A 19,310-nucleotide genomic window follows, 5' to 3' on the forward strand; every position below is an offset into this window, starting at 1 on the left:
TACGCAACTTAATTCAGATCTTTAGGACGCTCTCCCAACTAAACAATCCTCGCTAACATTAAAAAACAAAATTCATGAGTAAAGGTGTTTTCGATGGTGTAGTCAGATGCGGTGAACGTGGATCAAACACGTGGCCTTCAGATCTTCAGTGTGACGCTCTCCCAACTGAGCTATCCCAGCTAACACTAAAAATAAAAATTCATGTGTAAAGGTATTTTCGCTAATTCATTAAAGGTGTTTCCGATTGTGTAGTCACATGCGGTGAACGTGGATCAAACACGTGGCCTTCATATCTTCGGTGTGACGCTCTCCAACTAAGCTATCCCAACTAACACTAAAAATCAAAATTCATGTGCATTATATTTTAAAAATAAAAAAATCACAAATTCTAAATTGAGTAGCCAAGTTACGCAACTTGAATTAGGTGCGGTGAACGTGGACCCGTGACCTTCAAATCTTCAGTCTAACGCTCTCCCAACTAAGCTATCCCCGCTAACAATAAAATTCACAATTCATTAGTAAAGGTATTTCCGCTAATTCATTGAGATTTTAAAAATAATAATAACACGTGACCTTCAAATCTTAAGTCTGACGCTTTCCCAACTAAGCTATCGCCGCTAACATTAAAATTAAAAATTCATCGGTAAAGGTATTGACGCTAATTCATTAAGATTTTAAAAAGAAATAATCACTAATTTTTTATTGAATAGTTAGGTTATGCAACTTAATCACTTATGCCACATGAACAAGTGCGGTGAAAATAGATTAAACACGTGACCTTCAGATCTTCAGTCTGACACTCTCGGTATTTCCGCTAATTCATTGAAATTTTAAAAAGAAATAATTACAAATTTTAAATTTTGTAGTCAGGTTATTCACCTTGATTCAAGTGCAATGAACGTGAACCAAACACGTGCCCTTCAGATCTTCAGTCTGACGCTCTCCCAACTAAGCTATCCCCGCTAACATTAAAATTGAAAATTCATCAGTAAAGGTATTTCCGCTAATTCCTTGAGATTTTAAAAAGAAATAGTCAATAATTTTTTATTGAATAGTCAGGTTATGCAACTTAATTACTTATGCCACATGAACCAAGTGCGGTAAACATAGATTAAACACGTGACCTTCACATCTTCTGACGCTCTCCCAACTGAGCTATCTCAACTAATATTAAAAATCAAAATTCTATCTCAACTAATATTAAACATCAAAATTCATGAGTAAAGATATTTATGCTAATTTATTGAAATTTTAAAAAGAAATAATCAGAAAAAATAATCACACATTTTAAATTTTATAGTCAAGTTATTCAGTGAAGGTGAACATGGATCGAACACATGACCTTTAAATCTTCAGTCTAACGCTCTCCCAACTAAGCTATCCCAGCTAACGATAAAATTGACAATTCATCAGTAAAGGTATTTCCGCTCATTCATTGAGATTTTAAAAAAAAATAATGAATAATTTTTTATTGAATAGTCCGGTTATGCAACTTAGTCACTTGTGCCACATGAACCAAGTGCAGTGAACGTAGATTAAACACGTGACCTTCAGATTTTGAATAATCAAAAATTTTAAATTGTATAGACAGGTTATTCACCTTGAATTAAGTGCGGTGAACATGGATCGAATAGGTGATCTTTAGATCTTCGGTTTGATGCACTCCCAACTGAGCTATCCCCGCTAACATTAAAAGTAAAAAGTCATCGGTAAAGGTATTGACGCTGATTCATTAAGATTTTAAAAAGAAATAATCACTAATTTTTTATTGAATATTCAAGTTATGCAACTTAATCACTTATATGAACCAAGTGCGGTGAACATAGATTAAACACGTGACCTTCAGATCTTCGTCGGACGCTCTCCCAATTGAGCTATCCCAGCTAACACTAAAAATCAAAATTCATGAGTAAAGGTATTTCCGCTAATTCATTGAGATTTTGAAAAGAAATAATGACTAATTTTTTATTGAATAGTCAAGTTATGATACTTGAATCAGGTTCGGTGAACGTCGATCGAACACGACCTTCAAATCTTCGGTCTGACGAATTCATTAGTAAAGGTATTTTCGCTAATTCATTGAAATTTTAAAAAGAAATAATCCCTATTTTTAGATTATGTAGTCAGGTGCGGTGAACGTGGATCGAATACGTGACCTTTAGATATTTAGTTTGTCGCTCTCCGAACTGAGCTTCCCCCCTAACACTAAAAATCAAAATTCATGAGTAAAGGTATTTTTGATAATTCATTGATATTTTAAAAAGAATAATGACTAGTTTTTTTATTGAATAGTCCGGTTATGCAACTTGATTCAAGTTTGTTAAGCGTTGAACGAACACACTTATGAGTCAACTTTTCCACAATCACCCCCAAAAATCCAAACTCTGTCTTACGTAAAGTTTCATCCAGAGTACGCTTAAGCTTGGGATTTGAAATCACTGCTTATATACCTGGTATTGGCCATAATTTAAAAGAACATTTTGTAGTCTTAGTAAGAGGGGGAAGGGTTAAGGATTTACCCAATGTGAGAGCGTTCTAGTGAGTTGTAGAGACCTTGACGAATTAATAAGTAAAGGTATTTCCGCTAATTCATTATATTTTAAAAAGAAATAATCACTAATTTTAGATTGAATAGTCAAGTTAGGCAACTTAATCGACTTATGCAACTTGAACCAAGTGCGGTGAACGTGGATCAAACACATGACCTTCAGATCTTAAGCCTGACGCTCTCCAAACTGAGCTATCCCCGCTAACATTAAAAAACAAAATTCAGGTGCAGTGTACATGGATCAAACACGTGATCTTCAGTCTGACGCTCTCCCCGCCAATACTAAAAATCTAAATTCATGAGTAAAGGTATGTCTGCTAATTCATTGAGATTTAAAAAAGAAATAATCAACTTGAATCAAGTGCAATGAACGTGGATCAAACACGTAACCTTTAAATCTTTAGTTTGACGTTCTCCCAAATGAGCTATCTCCGCTAATATTTAATATTAAAATATTCATTATATTTTAAAAAGAAATAATCACCAATGTTATATTATGTAGTCAAGTTATCCAACTTGAATCATGTGGGGTGACCTTGGATCAAACACGTGACCTTTAGATCTTCAATCTGATGCTCTCCCAACTGAGCTATCCCCGCTAATATTAAAAATGAAAATTCATAAGTAAAGGTATTTTCACTAATTAATTATATTTTAAAAAGAAATAATCACTAATTTTTTATTGAATAGTCAAGTTACGCAACTTAATCATCGACTTATGCAACGTAAACCATGTGCGGTGAACGTGGATTAAACACGTGACCTTAAGATCTTTAGTCTGATGCTCTCCAAACTGAGGTATCCCCGCTAATATTAAAAATGAATGTTTCATAAGTAAAGGTATTTCTACTAATTCATTGAAATTTTAAAAAGAAATAATCGCTACTTTTCGATTGTATAAGACAAGTTATAATGGACTTATGCAACTTGAACCAAAGTGCAGTGAACGTGGATCAAATATGGGACATTCAGATCTTTAGTCTGATGCTCTCCCAACTCAGCTATCCCCGCTAACATTAAAAAACAAATTTCATGAGTAAAGGTATTTCTGCAAATGAGTACGAAATCGACGTCGAAACTTCTAATTTACGCTAGGAAAACCATCCCAAAAATCTATACACACACCAGGGATAGATTTCGATGCTTTTTACACGGCGTACACCACAGGAGGAGGAAAACAGAACCTCGAGTTTTTGAATCGCCCTAGATCTGGAAGCTTTCGGCTTATACGAGCCAAACAAACGCCATAAACAGGAAGAGGGGGGAAGAGGAGACTTAGAAACGAAAGAAAAATGAGGGAAAAAGGACGTCGGAAATGATGAAATCAAAGAGAGAGAAAGCTCGCCCGAATTCTTCTAATAATCGAGCAAAGAAGACGAACCCCGACCCGCGACCCAAAACCAGAACCAACCCAGAAAACCCAATTCGCACCTCGGCCTAACCCATCAACTGCGACCCAAACTCGAAACCGACGACCCGTGCCTCGAACCTGAACTCCAACCCGTCTGCGACCCAGTCCATTTTCAGCAGCCCAAACCCTCGGCCCAAACAGAATTCCACAGCCCAATAAAAGAACCCAGCCTAGAAATCGTAACTGAGACCCGAACCGCCCGACAACCCGCGCATCGCCCGACCTCAACCTGCACACGCGTCAGCTTCTGGTTGTGCCATGTGTCGGCGTCTGGCGCAAGCTCCCCCTCGACTCCGGCGGCTTGATCAACTCAACGGCGGTTCGCGACATCTCCTCGGCTCATATGGCTTATTCAACTCGGGAAACATATTTTTCAACCTATTCAACACCATTCTGACCCTCCTCGACTTGATTTTGACTTGTTTGAGGTAAAACAAGTTATTTTTAGGCTATATTTCACAAATTTCAAGTGGAATTTAATTATGTTGTGAAATACTAAGAAGAGTGTCAAACGATCTAATAGGAACCAACCACCGAAGAAAGCATAAGACACATACAAGGAGCCATGAGCTTACCTAAATATTTTAGGGAGTACGTCGGATAAGGCCTACCAAGTAAGTGGCTCTTCCGTCGTAGGTTACACAATTATATGTTGTATGTTGGCACGTGCCCGTGGATTCGCACGTCTCATAAATATTATGTTAGACTGTTATGATTTAATACATAAAAGTATGCAAATGTGAATGTATGCTGTTTTCGAAATGACTTGTACGATATAATGTGACGTGATGTGTTGTGCTTAGAATGTTTATGTGATCGTTGAGATGTTTTCTGTATGAATCACATGTCATGGTATATTATGATGAAAGCATGAAATGTGATATTATGTTTCCTAAATTATATGTATACAACATGATATGTATGACATGAAATCACAATGTATAGTATGAAATATAACCTCGTTAGAATTATGCATGATAGGAAGACTAAAAATGAGAAGTAATATGATATGAATGAAAAAGGATAGCGGGATTATATTTGTCAATGATAAAAGTAGAAATATTGGGGACCTCATGCATTATGTGTGCTCATGCATTGGGGGATACCCCTATTCCATCACGAGGGTACGAACGCGTACACCCAATGACAGGAGAACGATCGTTATGTTTTACATAATGCTGTCATGACGGTTACTAGTTCTAATAGGTGTCCGGCCTAAGGAGCTCCTAGATTATGCTCGCCCGACAAGGGAAGTGACCTAGTGGTGTGCGAACTGACTGGTGAGTCCATACTTGCACGTATGGGCTGTGTGTAGAGTATATGGTACACATTCAAGTTACCCGTTAGGATAGTACCGTAGAACAATGGAAGGATAGGTCTCATCATCTCATTTGCATGTGTTTGCTGCATAACCCCGATAGGGGGTCGCTTATTGAGTGTTCTTAAAATACTCAAGCCTCGTGCCATTACATTTTCAGATAAAGACAAGGCACTCATATGAGACTGACAGAAGCATCGCAACTCCGTGACTGTGGCACATGCATAAGATAGATTTTCTTTCTAATTTAATAGTATGGGTTAGTACAGTGTTAAGGATATTTAGTAATAAATTATAGTTTACCATATATATTATATTTGATATTTTATTATAAGGCAAATATTAGATATTTGCCTTATTCGCATAGGTATCTTTCCATTGGTTATTTTCATTTATTACTATTTCCATATTATATAATTTATTTGATTATAAATAAGATAATTTTCACACCATTTAGGTGTGGTGGATTAATCAAACATTTACATGGTATCAGAGTCATTTTGGTTTAGCAATTTGGATCTTTTCTTTTCAATGGCTTTTGAAATCTTCTACTGTTCTTCTCCACCACCACGGCTGGCTTTGACGCCGCAGGGGCAGTCGTCTTCGCTGCCACATGCAGAGCCGATTGATTACTCTTCGGCTCCACCCTTTTGACCTCTAAATCATCCTTCGCCATACTCTGTACATACAACCTCACCTTTTCCAAACATAGCCTCTTTCATTTTCTTCCCAATTTTCCCTTCATCCTTCATCCTTCATCCTTCATCCTTCATCCTTCATCCTTCACAGAAACCCTAATCTTAGGATCTTCATCAGCGTTCTCTTCGGAAATATACAGAATCTCGATAAGCCCATCAATCTTATGCAAAGATTTACATTTGGAATCTGGGCGCCGCACTGGCCTTTTCGCCAACCAAGTTGTCGCCGCCCTTCTCGCCAAAATTGGCTCCTTCGCCCAATGTAGCGACTCTTCCGGCTTCAACATTGTCTTTGTCCCTTGCTCTAGGTTTCCCCTTTCTACTTCTTGGGGTTAGACATATTCTCACCAGAGTCAATGCAGCATCGTCGCTAAGCGACAATCCCTCTTCATGTGTTAGACATATTCTCGCCGAAGCCAAGGCAGCATCGCCGCTGAGTGGCGATCCCTCTACAATTTTCGATGGCCAAGAAAGTGTTTCTCTACGCCTCCTCTAAACTAGGTTGTTGACATCTTCACGAAAAGTGTTTCTCAACCTCTTTGAATTTTTCAGATTCAAGCTTCACGTTCGTTTAATCCGACGCCTAGCTTGCAGTGGGGTGTTAAGGAAAGTGGTCCAGTGGTGTGCGAACTGACTGGTGAGTCCATACTTGCACGTATGGGCTGTGTGTAGAATATATGGTACACATCCAAGTTACCCGTTAGGATAGTACCGTAGAACAATGGAAGGATAGGTCTCGTCATCTCATTTGCATGTGTTTGCTGCATAACCCCGATAGGGGGTCGCTTATTGAGTGTTCTTAAAATACTCAAGCCTCGTGCCACTACATTTTCAGATAAAGACAAGGCACTCATATGAGACTGACAGAAACATCGCAACTCCGTGACTGTGGCACATGCATAAGATAGATTTTCTTTCTACTTTAATAGTATGGGTTAGTACAGGTTGAGTTGTATTTGCATTAATAGTATAGATTAGTATATGTTGAATTGCATTTGTATTACTAGTATAAGTTAAGTACAAGTTTGAATTTTAATTGCATTAATAAACTATAGGTTAGTAGAGGATTTTTCATTCAACATCGTTTTCCTTTTTCTTTCTTTTGCATTTATTTATTCATGAGGTAATAAATGAGGAATGAATTAATGTTGCATTTATAATAAGAGCCCATTTAAAGTAATTCTGAGATATACCATTAGAAATATAGTAATGGCTTTAGATTAAATAGCAAAATTTAGGGTTTAAACATAAATGCAACTATCCTAGCTTTGGTTCATGACCTTCACAAAAGTGCTATCATCTGTACAAGAGGAAGTAGCATGTAGCTTGAGTATTTACAAAAACTTAGTAAGTTGCTCCACTATTGGGGTCAAGAAATCTCATGCAATCATGATAGGATCTATTATTTTATAAAACATCATGGTCTTGGTCTCCACTTTTTAGTTTGAGCCAAATGGGTTGTGCAATACTTCTCTATACACGGCTCGCGCATGCATGCATGGACTCTTAGATGGACTTGTATACTTACCCCTCTTCTATAACATTCAGCTAGCATACATTCACGCTACCGGAAAAGCTTAAGAGGAAAAGGAGCACACATAATATCGGAGTGTACATTATATCGGAGTCTTTGTGGTCGTACTAATCATAATGGAGAAGTATCCTAACGCATGTGACATACCAAATACACGAAGTTCCCATAGTTTTCAATTATGGCATATAAGTATGATGCAAGTGTTACCTATTATTTTCGTAAATATAACTTTCATGAATAACATACTTGGCTTAACAATTTCTCATAAACCTAGAGTAAACACTCTAGCGTAGTGTGCTTGGCATGACATACAATGTAGTAGCCCAACAAATAATAATAAATAAATAAATAAAATCATAAATAAGGAAATAAATAAAGAAAAAATAAATAAAAATAACTATTAAAAAATAGTTAAATAATAATAATAAATAAATAAATAAATAAATAAATAAGAAACCATTTTTTCCCGCTTCTCTTCACTAACCTCTCATCTGTTCCCACAATTATCTCTCTTCAACCCATTCTTACCATTAACAGTTACTACAAAAATAAACAGAAAAACAACCATGGTTAGATTTACTTGTAAAAAAATGAGAATGACCTTTATCCAGTTGAGATTCACTGAAGATTTATGTGAAATAAATTTGAAGAATAAAGTATATATTAAATCTTAATTTTCTTTTATCCTATATCTTTTTTAGAAATCACAACCAATTATAGCTAGATATTCATTAAATTATTACAATGGTTTAACTTTGAGTTAGAAACTACATGTCAATCATTTATTCGAATTCTACTAGTAAATCAAGAAATTAGTAATATTAGATTAAATTTATATCAGTAGTCAATAGAATGGCCAAGAAAATTTGTGAATAAGAAACAGAGATAAGGAAAGATTTGGAGACAAGAATCCACTAGAAATTTAGAATATATTAGAACAAGATTAGAAGGAACAGAGTAAATACAGATTAAAAAAAAAATTCAGGAATTAAAAACCACAAAAGTAAATACAGATAAAAAAAAGAAATTCAGGAATTAAAAACCACAAACTAAATAGAAAAAAAAGTAAATACAAGAGCAATAAAGTTCAGAATAATTTGAAATAACTCTATCTACTTTTTTTTATACAACATTAACCATGAAAAATAAGATTTTTTTATAAACATATAATTATAGATATATAACATTTCAAGAGTTTTAAAATGGACCAATGAGAATTAGATAAATAATTGTATAGAGTTCAAACTTAAGACTGATGTCAAGGGCTCACATAGGTTGTCTTAGATTTCAAAAGACAGAATCGAACTTTTATTAAGGATATATTCGTGACAACAACTTAAGCTGATCAGGTAAGTAGTCTTACTATTGGCATAGTTATATTTGATGTTGACAAGTGCATGTGGTTCTGCACGTGTCATATATACTGATATGTATGAATTATCTGTGAATCGGCATGCTTATATTATGTTTATGTTATGTTATAATATGTGAATTGTATGATAATAATTATGGTACGATGTGTTCAAGGATATGTTTGAGATAGGATACGAGAAGGATGCACAAAACGAAAGATAACGATAGGAGTAAGATACGTTCATGAAACGTTAAGGTTAGGTTACATACCGAGTGCTATGGATAGGGGAGANATAGATATATAACATTTCAAGAGTTTTAAAATGGACCAATGAGAATTAGATAAATAATTGTATAGAGTTCAAACTTAAGACTGATGTCAAGGGCTCACATAGGTTGTCTTAGATTTCAAAAGACAGAATCGAACTTTTATTAAGGATATATTCGTGACAACAACTTAAGCTGATCAGGTAAGTAGTCTTACTATTGGCATAGTTATATTTGATGTTGACAAGTGCATGTGGTTCTGCACGTGTCATATATACTGATATGTATGAATTATCTGTGAATCGGCATGCTTATATTATGTTTATGTTATGTTATAATATGTGAATTGTATGATAATAATTATGGTACGATGTGTTCAAGGATATGTTTGAGATAGGATACGAGAAGGATGCACAAAACGAAAGATAACGATAGGAGTAAGATACGTTCATGAAACGTTAAGGTTAGGTTACATACCGAGTGCTATGGATAGGGGAGATTGATGAAAGAATCTGATTAGGATATGGGTAGAAAGGGATGGTTTGTGATAGATTGATAAAACGATAGCGTTAGGATACGTTCCTGTGATGATATGACTAAGGTACGTTCACGTAACGATATGACTGTGATAGGTATAAGAACGTTAAGGCTATGATAAGTTAGGGAACTATATGACCACGAAGTATTTACGATATGACATGTTTATGATACGATATGTTGTGATGTGATATGTTATGCTTAGATGTTTTTGTGTGACCATTGAGGTAATTGTTGTATGAATTGCATGTTATAAAATGACATGTTAAAAGCATGGAGCGTTATGTTATATTTTCTAAATTGTATATATACAGCATGTTATGAATGACATGATATCACAATAAATGAAATGAAATGTAACCCCGTTAGGATTATGTATGATACATAGACTGAAAAATGAGAAATGACATGTTAAGCATAAAAGATGATAGCGGGGTTATATTCATTATGTGAGCTCCTAGAGTATGCTCGCCCGACAAGGAAAGTGGCCCAGCGGTGTGCGAACTGATTGGTGAGCCCATACTCGCACGTATGGGCTGTGTGTAGAGTATATGGTACATGTCCAAATTACCCGTTAGAACAGTACCGTCAGAAAATAGATTGAAATGATAGGTCCCATCATTGCTTCGCATGTGCTTGCATTTAACCCCAATAGTAGGGTCACTTCCTAAGTATTTCTTTAAATACTCAAGCCATGTGCTACTACATTTTTCAGGTTAAAACGAGGCATTCCTACACGGCTGACGACGACATCACAAGTCGAGACCATGACACATGCATAGGGTAGTCGTATTTAATTTCTTAGACTTAGGCTAGAATAGGATGTTCTTAATTTAAACATTTATTTATTTTATTTAACCTTATGTTGTCGTTTTTTAAAGGTGTTTTCGAAACACGTAAGTCCATGACTGTGTTTTAAGATAAATGTTACGTTTTATGGAATTTAAATGAAGGCTTCCGCATTCAATGTTATGGTACAGTAGCGACCTTAAATTAAGTAGAAAATTTCGGGTCGTTACTTATAAGTTTCATGCATTATACAACCGTAAGTTCACAACCAAATCCATAACATAACACAATCATCCCAATCATCCCATGGTATAACTAATAACATAGCATAATTTTGTATCATAATATAAACCTGATATATTACATGTCAAACATTCACAAAACATGACTCAGGTAGGAGCTACAAGACACGTGTCACAAAACATGACTCATGTAGGGGTCACAGGCAGAGGCACGTGTCATTCATACTTTATGCAATTCATCCAACCAAACTATCCAACCCGGCTAAGAGTAGAGTCATTTACATGGATGACCTAGTTACAACGATGACCTAAACTGTAGTTACTACAATATTTGGTTAAGGCAGAACATATGGTCTGCCGTTTTTTATGCAAAGAAATCAGAGATAGGCGTCTCTATTCTCTGGTTTTGATCTGTTCTCGTCATTTTTCATCACACACCATTCCCTTCCATTTCCATGGCCTCCCACGCTTTCTCTTCTCCTCCAATTCTCTCAAACTCCCTTCGTTACTCTCTCCCCATTACCTGAAAACCTTTCACTTCTCTCCACAATCCTTTCTTATGCAAACCCCTTCTCTTCTCTTACAATCATGCCAGGATCTTCGTCTTCTGAAGCAAATCCATGCCTATTTCATTCTCTCATCTGGGTTCGACACGGTTTTCATTGCCTCCAAGCTCATTCGTCTGTACGCCAAGTTCAACGACCTTCCCAGTGCTGTCTCTGTTCTCAACGCCTTCCCGCACACCGAACCCATGCTTTGGAATTCCATCATCAAGTCCCAATTTGACTCAGGTTTGTTCTTATCTGCCATTATGTTGTATAAAAACATGAGGGAGGTGGGAGTTGAGCATGATGGGTTCACGTTTCCGATTCTTAACCATGTCGTTATGTCGATTTGGGTTGATGTAGTCTATGCGGGAATGGTTCATTGTGTTGGAATTCGAATGGGGTTTGGTTCTGATTTGTATTTCTGTAATACCATGATGGAGGTTTATGCGAAATGTGAGTGTTTGGGTCATGCACGCAAAGTGTTTGATGAAATGCCTAATAGAGACTTGGTCTCTTGGACGTCCATGATTTCTGCATATGTTAATAGCGGTGATATTGTTTGTGCTTTGAATCTTTTTGAGGGAATGAGGAGGGTGTTGGAGCCGAATTCGGTGACCATGATGGCAATGCTGCAAGCTTGTTGTGTTACTGAGGATTTGGTTCTGGGAAGGCTGATTCAATGTCTTGTGGTTAAGAATGGTTTATTGTTTGATGTAGGTCTGCAGAATTGGTTCTTACGAATGTATAGTCGACTAGGTGGGGAAGATGAATTTGTATGTTTTTTCTCTGAAATTGATTGCAAGAATGTTGTTTCTTGGAATATTTTGATATCTTTTTACTCCTCCGTGGGGGATATTGTGAAAGCTGTTGATATCTTCAAACAAATCATGGGTGGTGAAGTTCCACTCATCATTGAGACATTAACCATACTTATATCAGCAACAAAGACATCTGAATCCATGTGTCTGATCCTAGGTGAAAATCTACACTCTCTGGCAATTAAAACTGGTCTCTATGATAGCATTCTGCGGACTTCATTGTTGGATATGTATGCCAAGTTTGGGGAGTTGGACAATTCAACTAGGCTATTTAATGAAATTCCTAATAGGAGCATCATTACTTGGGGGGCCATGATGTCTAGTTTTATTCAAAATGGACACTTTGATGAGGCAGTAGAGATCTTCAGCCAAATGCAAGCTGCTGGCTTGAAACCCAGCCTTGGAATTTTGAAACACTTAATTGATGCTTACGCCCATTTGGGTGCTCTGCAGCTGGGAAGAGGCATACATTGTTACCTCATCCGAATCTATGGATTGGAGATATGTAATACCCACTTAGAAACGTCTCTTATGAACATGTATGTAAGATGTGGAAGCATTGCTTCTGCTAGAAAATGTTTTGATTTGATCATAGTTAAAGATGTTGTGGCGTGGACGTCCATGATTGAGGGATATGGCGCTCACGGACAAGGTATCAATGCCCTCAATCTATATCACCATATGATGAGTGAAGAAGTGGCCCCAAATAGTGTCACGTTCTTGAGTCTGCTATCTGCTTGTAGCCACTCTGGCCTTGTAAGTGAGGGCTGTGAAATCTTTTATTCAATGAGGTCAAGGTTCAATATTAAGCCTGATTTAGAGCATTACACTTGTTTTGTTGATCTTTTGAGTAGATCAACAAGAGTAAGAGAGGCCTTTGCGATTATATTGAGAATGACAAATCTCTGTGATGGTAGGATTTGGGGTGCTCTTATGGGTGCCTGCCGGGTGTATGGAGACACTAAAATCGCTATCTATGCTGCACACAGGCTTCTTGAATTAGAACCTGATAATGTAGGCTATTATACTCTGTTGAGCAATACACAGGCTAGTGTTGGGCAGTGGCATGAAGTTGAAAAACTACGTAGTGTTGTGTATGAGAAGGATCTTGTCAAGAAACCAGGTTGGAGCTTCATTGAGTTAAATGGAACCATTCATGGGTTTGTTTCAGGAGATAGATCACACGGCAAGACCGATCAGATTTATGATTTATTGGTATATCTTAATAGGATAGAATAGGGGAAAGGGGCCTGTGTGAGTTCCCACATCGGATGGGGATGCTAGCGGTGGCCTTGGACTGTTATAAATGGTATTCAAGCTAGACACTGAGCAATGTGCAAGCGAGGAGGTTGAGCCTTGAAGGGGAGTGCACGAGGCAGTGTGTAGCAAGGACGCTAGGCCCCGAATGGGGGTGGATTGTGAGATTTCTCATCAGTTGGGGAGGAGAACGAAACGTTCTTTATAAGGGTGTGAAAACCTCTTTCTAGCAGATGTGTTTTAAAAACCTTAAGGAGAAACTCGAAAGTGAAAGCTCAAAGAAGACAATATCTGCTAACGCCCCCTTGAATGCTCCTTTCCCCAATACTGATCTTCCATGTTTCGTGTTCGTGTTCGTTGTTGTATCTAAGCTATGCAAATGTTGAGAGAAATTTGTTAAATGGTAGAAGTGAAAACCATGTTCAAATTTCACAGTAGCTACCTACCTAGGGTATCAATATCATGCAAGCAACTAAATGTTGTATGGTCAAATGGTTAACCGAAATGGTTTCGGGCACTGAGGTTCTTGGCCTAATGCATAGCTTAGGAAGAAACTGGGTCGAAAGAGTTGGTTGAGGATTGTTGAGAGGAGTGGTCCCACCTCGTGAGTTTATAAGTAAGGAACATTATCTCCATTGGTTTGAAATAACCTTTTGATGAAACCAAATGGAAAGTCACGAGAGTTTATACTCAAAGTGAACAATATCATATCATACCATTGTGGAGGTCATGATTCCTAACCGAGCTGACGCATTCCAACGTCCTCTCTCAGTTCATTCTTCATTCTTCATTCTAGCTCTATACCTCGTCTACAAATAGATAATTGTCTATGATTATTAAGAAGTTTTGTGCTTAGGTTGAGTAGGTGGTGGTAGTTGCATGATTGCACTTCAAGAACAGTGCCAAATTTACTCCATCTAATAGATATAAGTTGAATTCGATGTTTTTTTGGAGAGGCATAACAAGTTATTGTAGCTATAAGGAAACAATAATGTCCAGAATCAATTACAACTGTTTAAAAAGACTTAGAAGTGAAGTCCTAATAATTACACATTTTAAGAGTTAAATTATTAAAATAATTCAAATTGAAACTAGAGATGTTCGGGGATTTCTTCCTTACATAGGAAATGGAGAGGGAGCGAGGAATGTTTTTTTTTTTTTTCTAGTTAAATAAGTGAAGTTGGGGACGAAATTATATTCTCTATCTATCTTGACACCACTCAATATAAATATATTTTCAACACATTAAAAATAAATAAAATATTTATTTAAACTAAAAACTAAATAAATAAATACATTTCGACCCTATTAAAAAAAAATTAGTTCAAGTACTTTACTAGAATGTGCTTATACAATTTTTTAATAAAGGTTATTTTAAAATGTAAAATAACTATTTTTTTTTAAATAATAAACGGAAATAAATTTATTGCGATTAACATAATCCTACCAATTACAATGAAGTAGGTGGCGAGGATAAAGACCTAAAAAACTTGGTCTCATACTAATAGAAATAATATTTCATTGATTGTAAACTCATAATCATGCCCTAAATTAGTCAACGTCGACGCTCATCCAACAATATTATCAATAATTTAAATATTTAACTCAAAAAAATTTATATATATTGATGCATGAAATGATAAATTTAGAATAAATAAAAAACTACTAATAATTCTCAATAGCTATTTTAATTCATATTTTCACAATTAATTAAATATCTATAAACTATTTGATAATTATTTCATCCATTTTTTTTAATTACTATGATTTTCACCATTCTTACAAAAAAAAAAAAAATAATAATAATAATAATAAAATAAAATAAAATAAAAAATAATAATTAATTAATTAATTAATTTTTATACAAATTTTTAAAAATCTTTTTTTTGGTAGGCAACTTTTAAAAAGTAAAAGTTAATCGTAACTCAATGATAATTAACACTGACATCCTCGTTTGTATTACAAAAAAATTATCATATTGATAGGGTTGTTTAAAATAACCCGATGTTCAAAAAACTTCATCAACCCAATTCAATTCATTCGATTTTGAGTTGGGTTTTAAAATATAATTTTTTTTTACGATATAATTATATATGTATAACATTTGTTTTATTTTTATTTAATTTCATAACTATTTTTTTATTATTTATTCTTTCATAACTCTTAAAATAATTTTTAATTGTCTAGAAAACAATTTTTGATTGAGTTTAATTTTAATTAATTACTTAGAAAATTATTAAGTTTAAATAAATGATTCGAGCCATTCAACCCAACCCAAAAAATGTATGATTGGGTTTGGAGTTAGTCCATGGACTCAATCCACCAACTAAAATGTGAGTTCTGGTCCAAGTGTTGTTGGGGTTGAAAAATTTACAACCCGAACCATTGGATTGACTCTAAAATATGTCCCAACCCAACTCGAGCCAATCCAACAACTCAAATGTGAGATCCCTCGGTTGAAAAGGAGAACAAAACATTCTTTATACAGGTCGTAGAAACCTCCCTTCTGACCCATTTTAAAAACTTTAAGGAGAAGCCCAAAGAAAACAATATCTCTAGCGGTGGACTTGGACCGTCACATCAAATAATTAACATTTCAAACGATAAAAAAAGCGAACGATTTCCACAATTTGAATTATATATCCTCTCTTTCTCACTATATAGAAATGCATGAGATGGGAGACATATTGTAGATAAATATTTTGGTAATTAACAGAAAGAAAGATATATAATAAAAATTTGAGGAGGTTTAGTAATCATGGGAATGGTGGAACATTGTCGGGTCAGTTCCTCCATGTCTATGATCATCTCCTCCTTCACCTCCCATTTGAGCTGAACCATGGTTAGCTCCAAGGTTAAGATAAACCAACCTCGTGTCAAGGTTCAAATTGCTTCCATTGCTGCTGCTGCTATGATCTTCACTCATTTGTGGAAACATTGGAGCTGTGGATGATGCGTTATTTGCATTATTCCCTTGTTCTCTTGATATCACCAGCGCTGCTGACTGAACCAGCTCCAAACAAAGCCTCAGCTTGTTTGGTTCTATGTGTGTCATCCCTGGCACTGCCCCTTTGAAGAGAAAATCTGAAGTTAGGGTTCTTAGTATGTCGAGCGGTGTCACCCCGTCGACTGTTCGGATGGTTGGATCGGCATGGTGGTCGAGGAGCACCGCCACCATCTCCGCCGACACCATCTCCGATGCAATGTGCAATGGGGTTTTCCCAGCTGGCCCGGCCGGGTAGTTGACGTCGGCAGCTCCGAGCTCGAGTAAAGCTTTAACGACTTCTCGGGTGCAATTCTCGACAGCATAATGTAATGCCAATGCCTCATCGAGATTTAGGGCTTCTCCCATGACCATTAGCTTGACGAGTTCGACGTTGGAGGAGTCTAATGCTCTTCGCATTCGACGAATCTTTTGCTCCTCCATGTCGGCCGCCGCACTGAGATGGAGGTGGTGGTGAGGCATCAAGGATGATCGACGAGCGAGGGAGGATTTGAGTCGAAGCTCCTCGATTTTGGCAACGACGTCGAGGGGAATGTGTTTTGCTAGAACTTCTGTTGGAAGGCCTGATTTTGCGACCAAATGGGAACAAGTAGTCCATAGCTGGTGCATGTCTTGCTTTCTTGATGCAATTAGAACTTTCATTACATCTTCAATTGAAGCTTTCTCTACCATGCTCACCAGTTGCTTCTGAATGTCCCATAATACAACAAAACAAGAAACAATCTTAGTTTAAACCTTAATTCCCCATTTTCAAACCTACTAAACCCAAAAGTTCTTTCATTCAATAAATTAGAAAATTTTTCTTTTAAATCGAGTGAATCTTAATTAGCCTCTCCCTAGAAAACGCGTTTTAAAAACCGTGAGGAGAAACCTGAAAGAGAAAGTTCGAAAAGAACAACGTTACAAATAGTATTAGAGCCAAGCACCGGGCGATGTGCCAGCGAAGAGGCTGAGTCCCAAAGGGGGTGCATTTGGTGGGGGTTGCACATCGATTGGAGAAAAGAACGAGTACGAGTGAGGACACTGGCCCTGAAGGGAGGTGGATTATGAGATCTCACATCGGTTGGGGAGGAGAACGGAACACCCTTTGTAAGGATTTGAAAACCTCTCTCTAGAGAGGCGTTTTAAAAACTTCGAGGAGAAGCTCGAAAGCTCAAAGAGAACAATGTTACAAACAGTATCAGAGCCAGACACCAGGTTATGTGCCAGCGAGAAGGTTAACCCCGAAAGGGGTGCATTTGGTGGGGGTTACACATCGATTGGAGAAAAGAAAGAGTGCGAGTGAGGACACTGGCCCCGAATGGAGGTGGATTGTAAGATCCCACATCGATTGGGGAGGAGAACGAAACACCCTTTGTAAGGGTTTGAAAACCTCTCTCTAGAGACCGTTTTAAAAACTTCGAGGAGAACCCAAAAACTTCAAAGAGAACAACGTTACAAACAGTATCAGAGCTAGACATCGGGCTATGTGCCAGCGAGAAGGTTGAACCTCGAAAGGGGTGTACTTGATGGGGTTCCACATCGATTAGAGAAAGAAACAAGTACCAGTGAGGACGCTCGCCCCAAAGGGAGGTGGATTGTGAGATCCTATATCAGTTGAGGAGGAGAACGAAACATCCTTTATAAGGGTGTGAAAACGTCTTTGATGCAAGATTGTTTGGAAGAAGATAATTTGTGAGTGAATTTGTGGAATAATTACTAAAACAATCTAAATCCCAACAGCTTAATCAGTCCAAATCCCAAGAACTCACCAAACCCACCAGATCCAAGAGACACTAAACATTCCTCAACATCTTAAAGAGAGAGAAAAAAAAGTGTAAAACAAATGGAAAACCTGAGTGAGTAATGCGAGCTGTTCAACCCCAAAAGATCTAGCGGCGGAGAGAGTATCAAGAGCAAGATCAACGGCGGAGGAGCAATGCGTATGCCAACACCCTCTCTCGCCGCAATTCGGGCGTGGCTCATGCTTCTGCGGCAAAATCGAAACTTGACCGCTGTACAAAAACTGTAGGAGTAGTAGAAACACCTCATATCCCACGCTATTCACCGGGATCACTCCCTGCGGCGGAGGACCGCCACCGCCACCACCACCGCCACCGCCCCGTGAGTTGGATCCGACAATAGGAGAGGCGGAGCGAGAATCAAAAACAGCCCCAGAAGAAGAATCAGAGCCACAAAAGAACTTGCGAAAGAAGAGGCTGCGAGCGGCGAGGATGCAGCGGTGGGCATGGACGAGACGGCCCTCGACGCTAAAGGTGACGTCGCTGAAGGCTTGGCCATTGATGAGAAGGTTAAGGTAATCAAGAGAAAGGGATCTTAGGGAGTCTTCAAAGGACATAGCTCAAAGAAGAGAAGAAGAAGAAGAAGAAGAAGAAGAAGAAGAAGAGGGATTTGTAGATGTGTAGTTTTTTTGAGGTCTAGGGTTTAGGACTTTGAATTATTTTGTTTGCAAAAAAGAGGAGAGAGAGAGAGGAAGAGGAGAGAGAAAGATGGTTATGGTTATGAACATGGATGGCTCTTCTGAGAGGTCGAGGTACTTAAAACAAAAACAGTTGTTGCTTAGATTAATGTGGGGATTCCAAGATGGGACTGCAAAGTAATTTTCTAATTACAACCTTATCTAATATGAACACGTGTATGCTAAGGAGAGATTTTCACACTCTTATTCTTGTTCTCTTCTCAAATTGACGTTAATTTTGTGAGATCCCACATTCGTTGGACGTTGAGAGGAAGCTCGAAAGGAAAATCTCAAAGAAGACAATATCGGCTAGTAGTGGACTTGGGCTGTTACAATAAATGTCGAGATGAAACAAACATAAATTTATAATTTGTACAATGCGACACTCGAGAAAATGAGAGATACTTGAATGACTAAGGAAGGGTTACAAGAATCGAAAGTTACACTAAGGTGTATCTTCATATTCGGTAGCTCAATAGTAAAAACGTCAAAATTAAGTATGGGTTGCAGAGAATGTTGAAGGCGTTG

The 19,310-nt window shown here is 37.2% G+C and overlaps 2 protein-coding genes across 2 annotated transcripts; one reads left to right on the forward strand and one right to left on the reverse strand.

Annotated features, from left to right (window-relative positions):
* The first annotated feature begins 11,051 nt into the window (after positions 1-11,051).
* Positions 11,052-14,050, forward strand: LOC111789989 (pentatricopeptide repeat-containing protein At4g35130, chloroplastic-like). The gene has a single exon (XM_023670741.1). It carries the CDS (start codon positions 11,257-11,259, stop codon positions 13,300-13,302), a length of 2,046 nt encoding a protein of 681 aa, XP_023526509.1. The 5' UTR covers positions 11,052-11,256; the 3' UTR covers positions 13,303-14,050.
* A 1,910-nt stretch (positions 14,051-15,960) lies between these two features.
* Positions 15,961-18,738, reverse strand: LOC111811744 (regulatory protein NPR5-like). The gene is made up of 2 exons (XM_023698769.1): positions 18,159-18,738; positions 15,961-17,011 (listed from the first exon to the last, which is right to left on the reverse strand). Exons 1-2 carry the CDS (start codon positions 18,660-18,662, stop codon positions 16,070-16,072), a joined length of 1,446 nt encoding a protein of 481 aa, XP_023554537.1. The 5' UTR covers positions 18,663-18,738; the 3' UTR covers positions 15,961-16,069.
* Between the last annotated feature and the right edge of the window lie 572 nt (positions 18,739-19,310).

Source organism: Cucurbita pepo, chromosome LG01, assembly GCF_002806865.2.
Source record: "Cucurbita pepo subsp. pepo cultivar mu-cu-16 chromosome LG01, ASM280686v2, whole genome shotgun sequence".
NCBI classification, from domain to species: Eukaryota; Viridiplantae; Streptophyta; class Magnoliopsida; order Cucurbitales; family Cucurbitaceae; genus Cucurbita; species Cucurbita pepo.

Bases quoted from the DNA above. Each gene is read 5' to 3' on its own strand.
- LOC111789989 (XM_023670741.1), top strand. From the start codon at position 11,257: ATGCAAACCCCTTCTCTTCTCTTACAATCATGCCAGGATCTTCGTCTT.
- LOC111811744 (XM_023698769.1), bottom strand. From the start codon at position 18,662: ATGTCCTTTGAAGACTCCCTAAGATCCCTTTCTCTTGATTACCTTAAC. The intron at 17,012-18,158 runs GTTTTCCATTTG...TGGGACATTCAG, and splicing joins AGCTCGCATTACTCACTCAG to AAGCAACTGGTGAGCATGGT.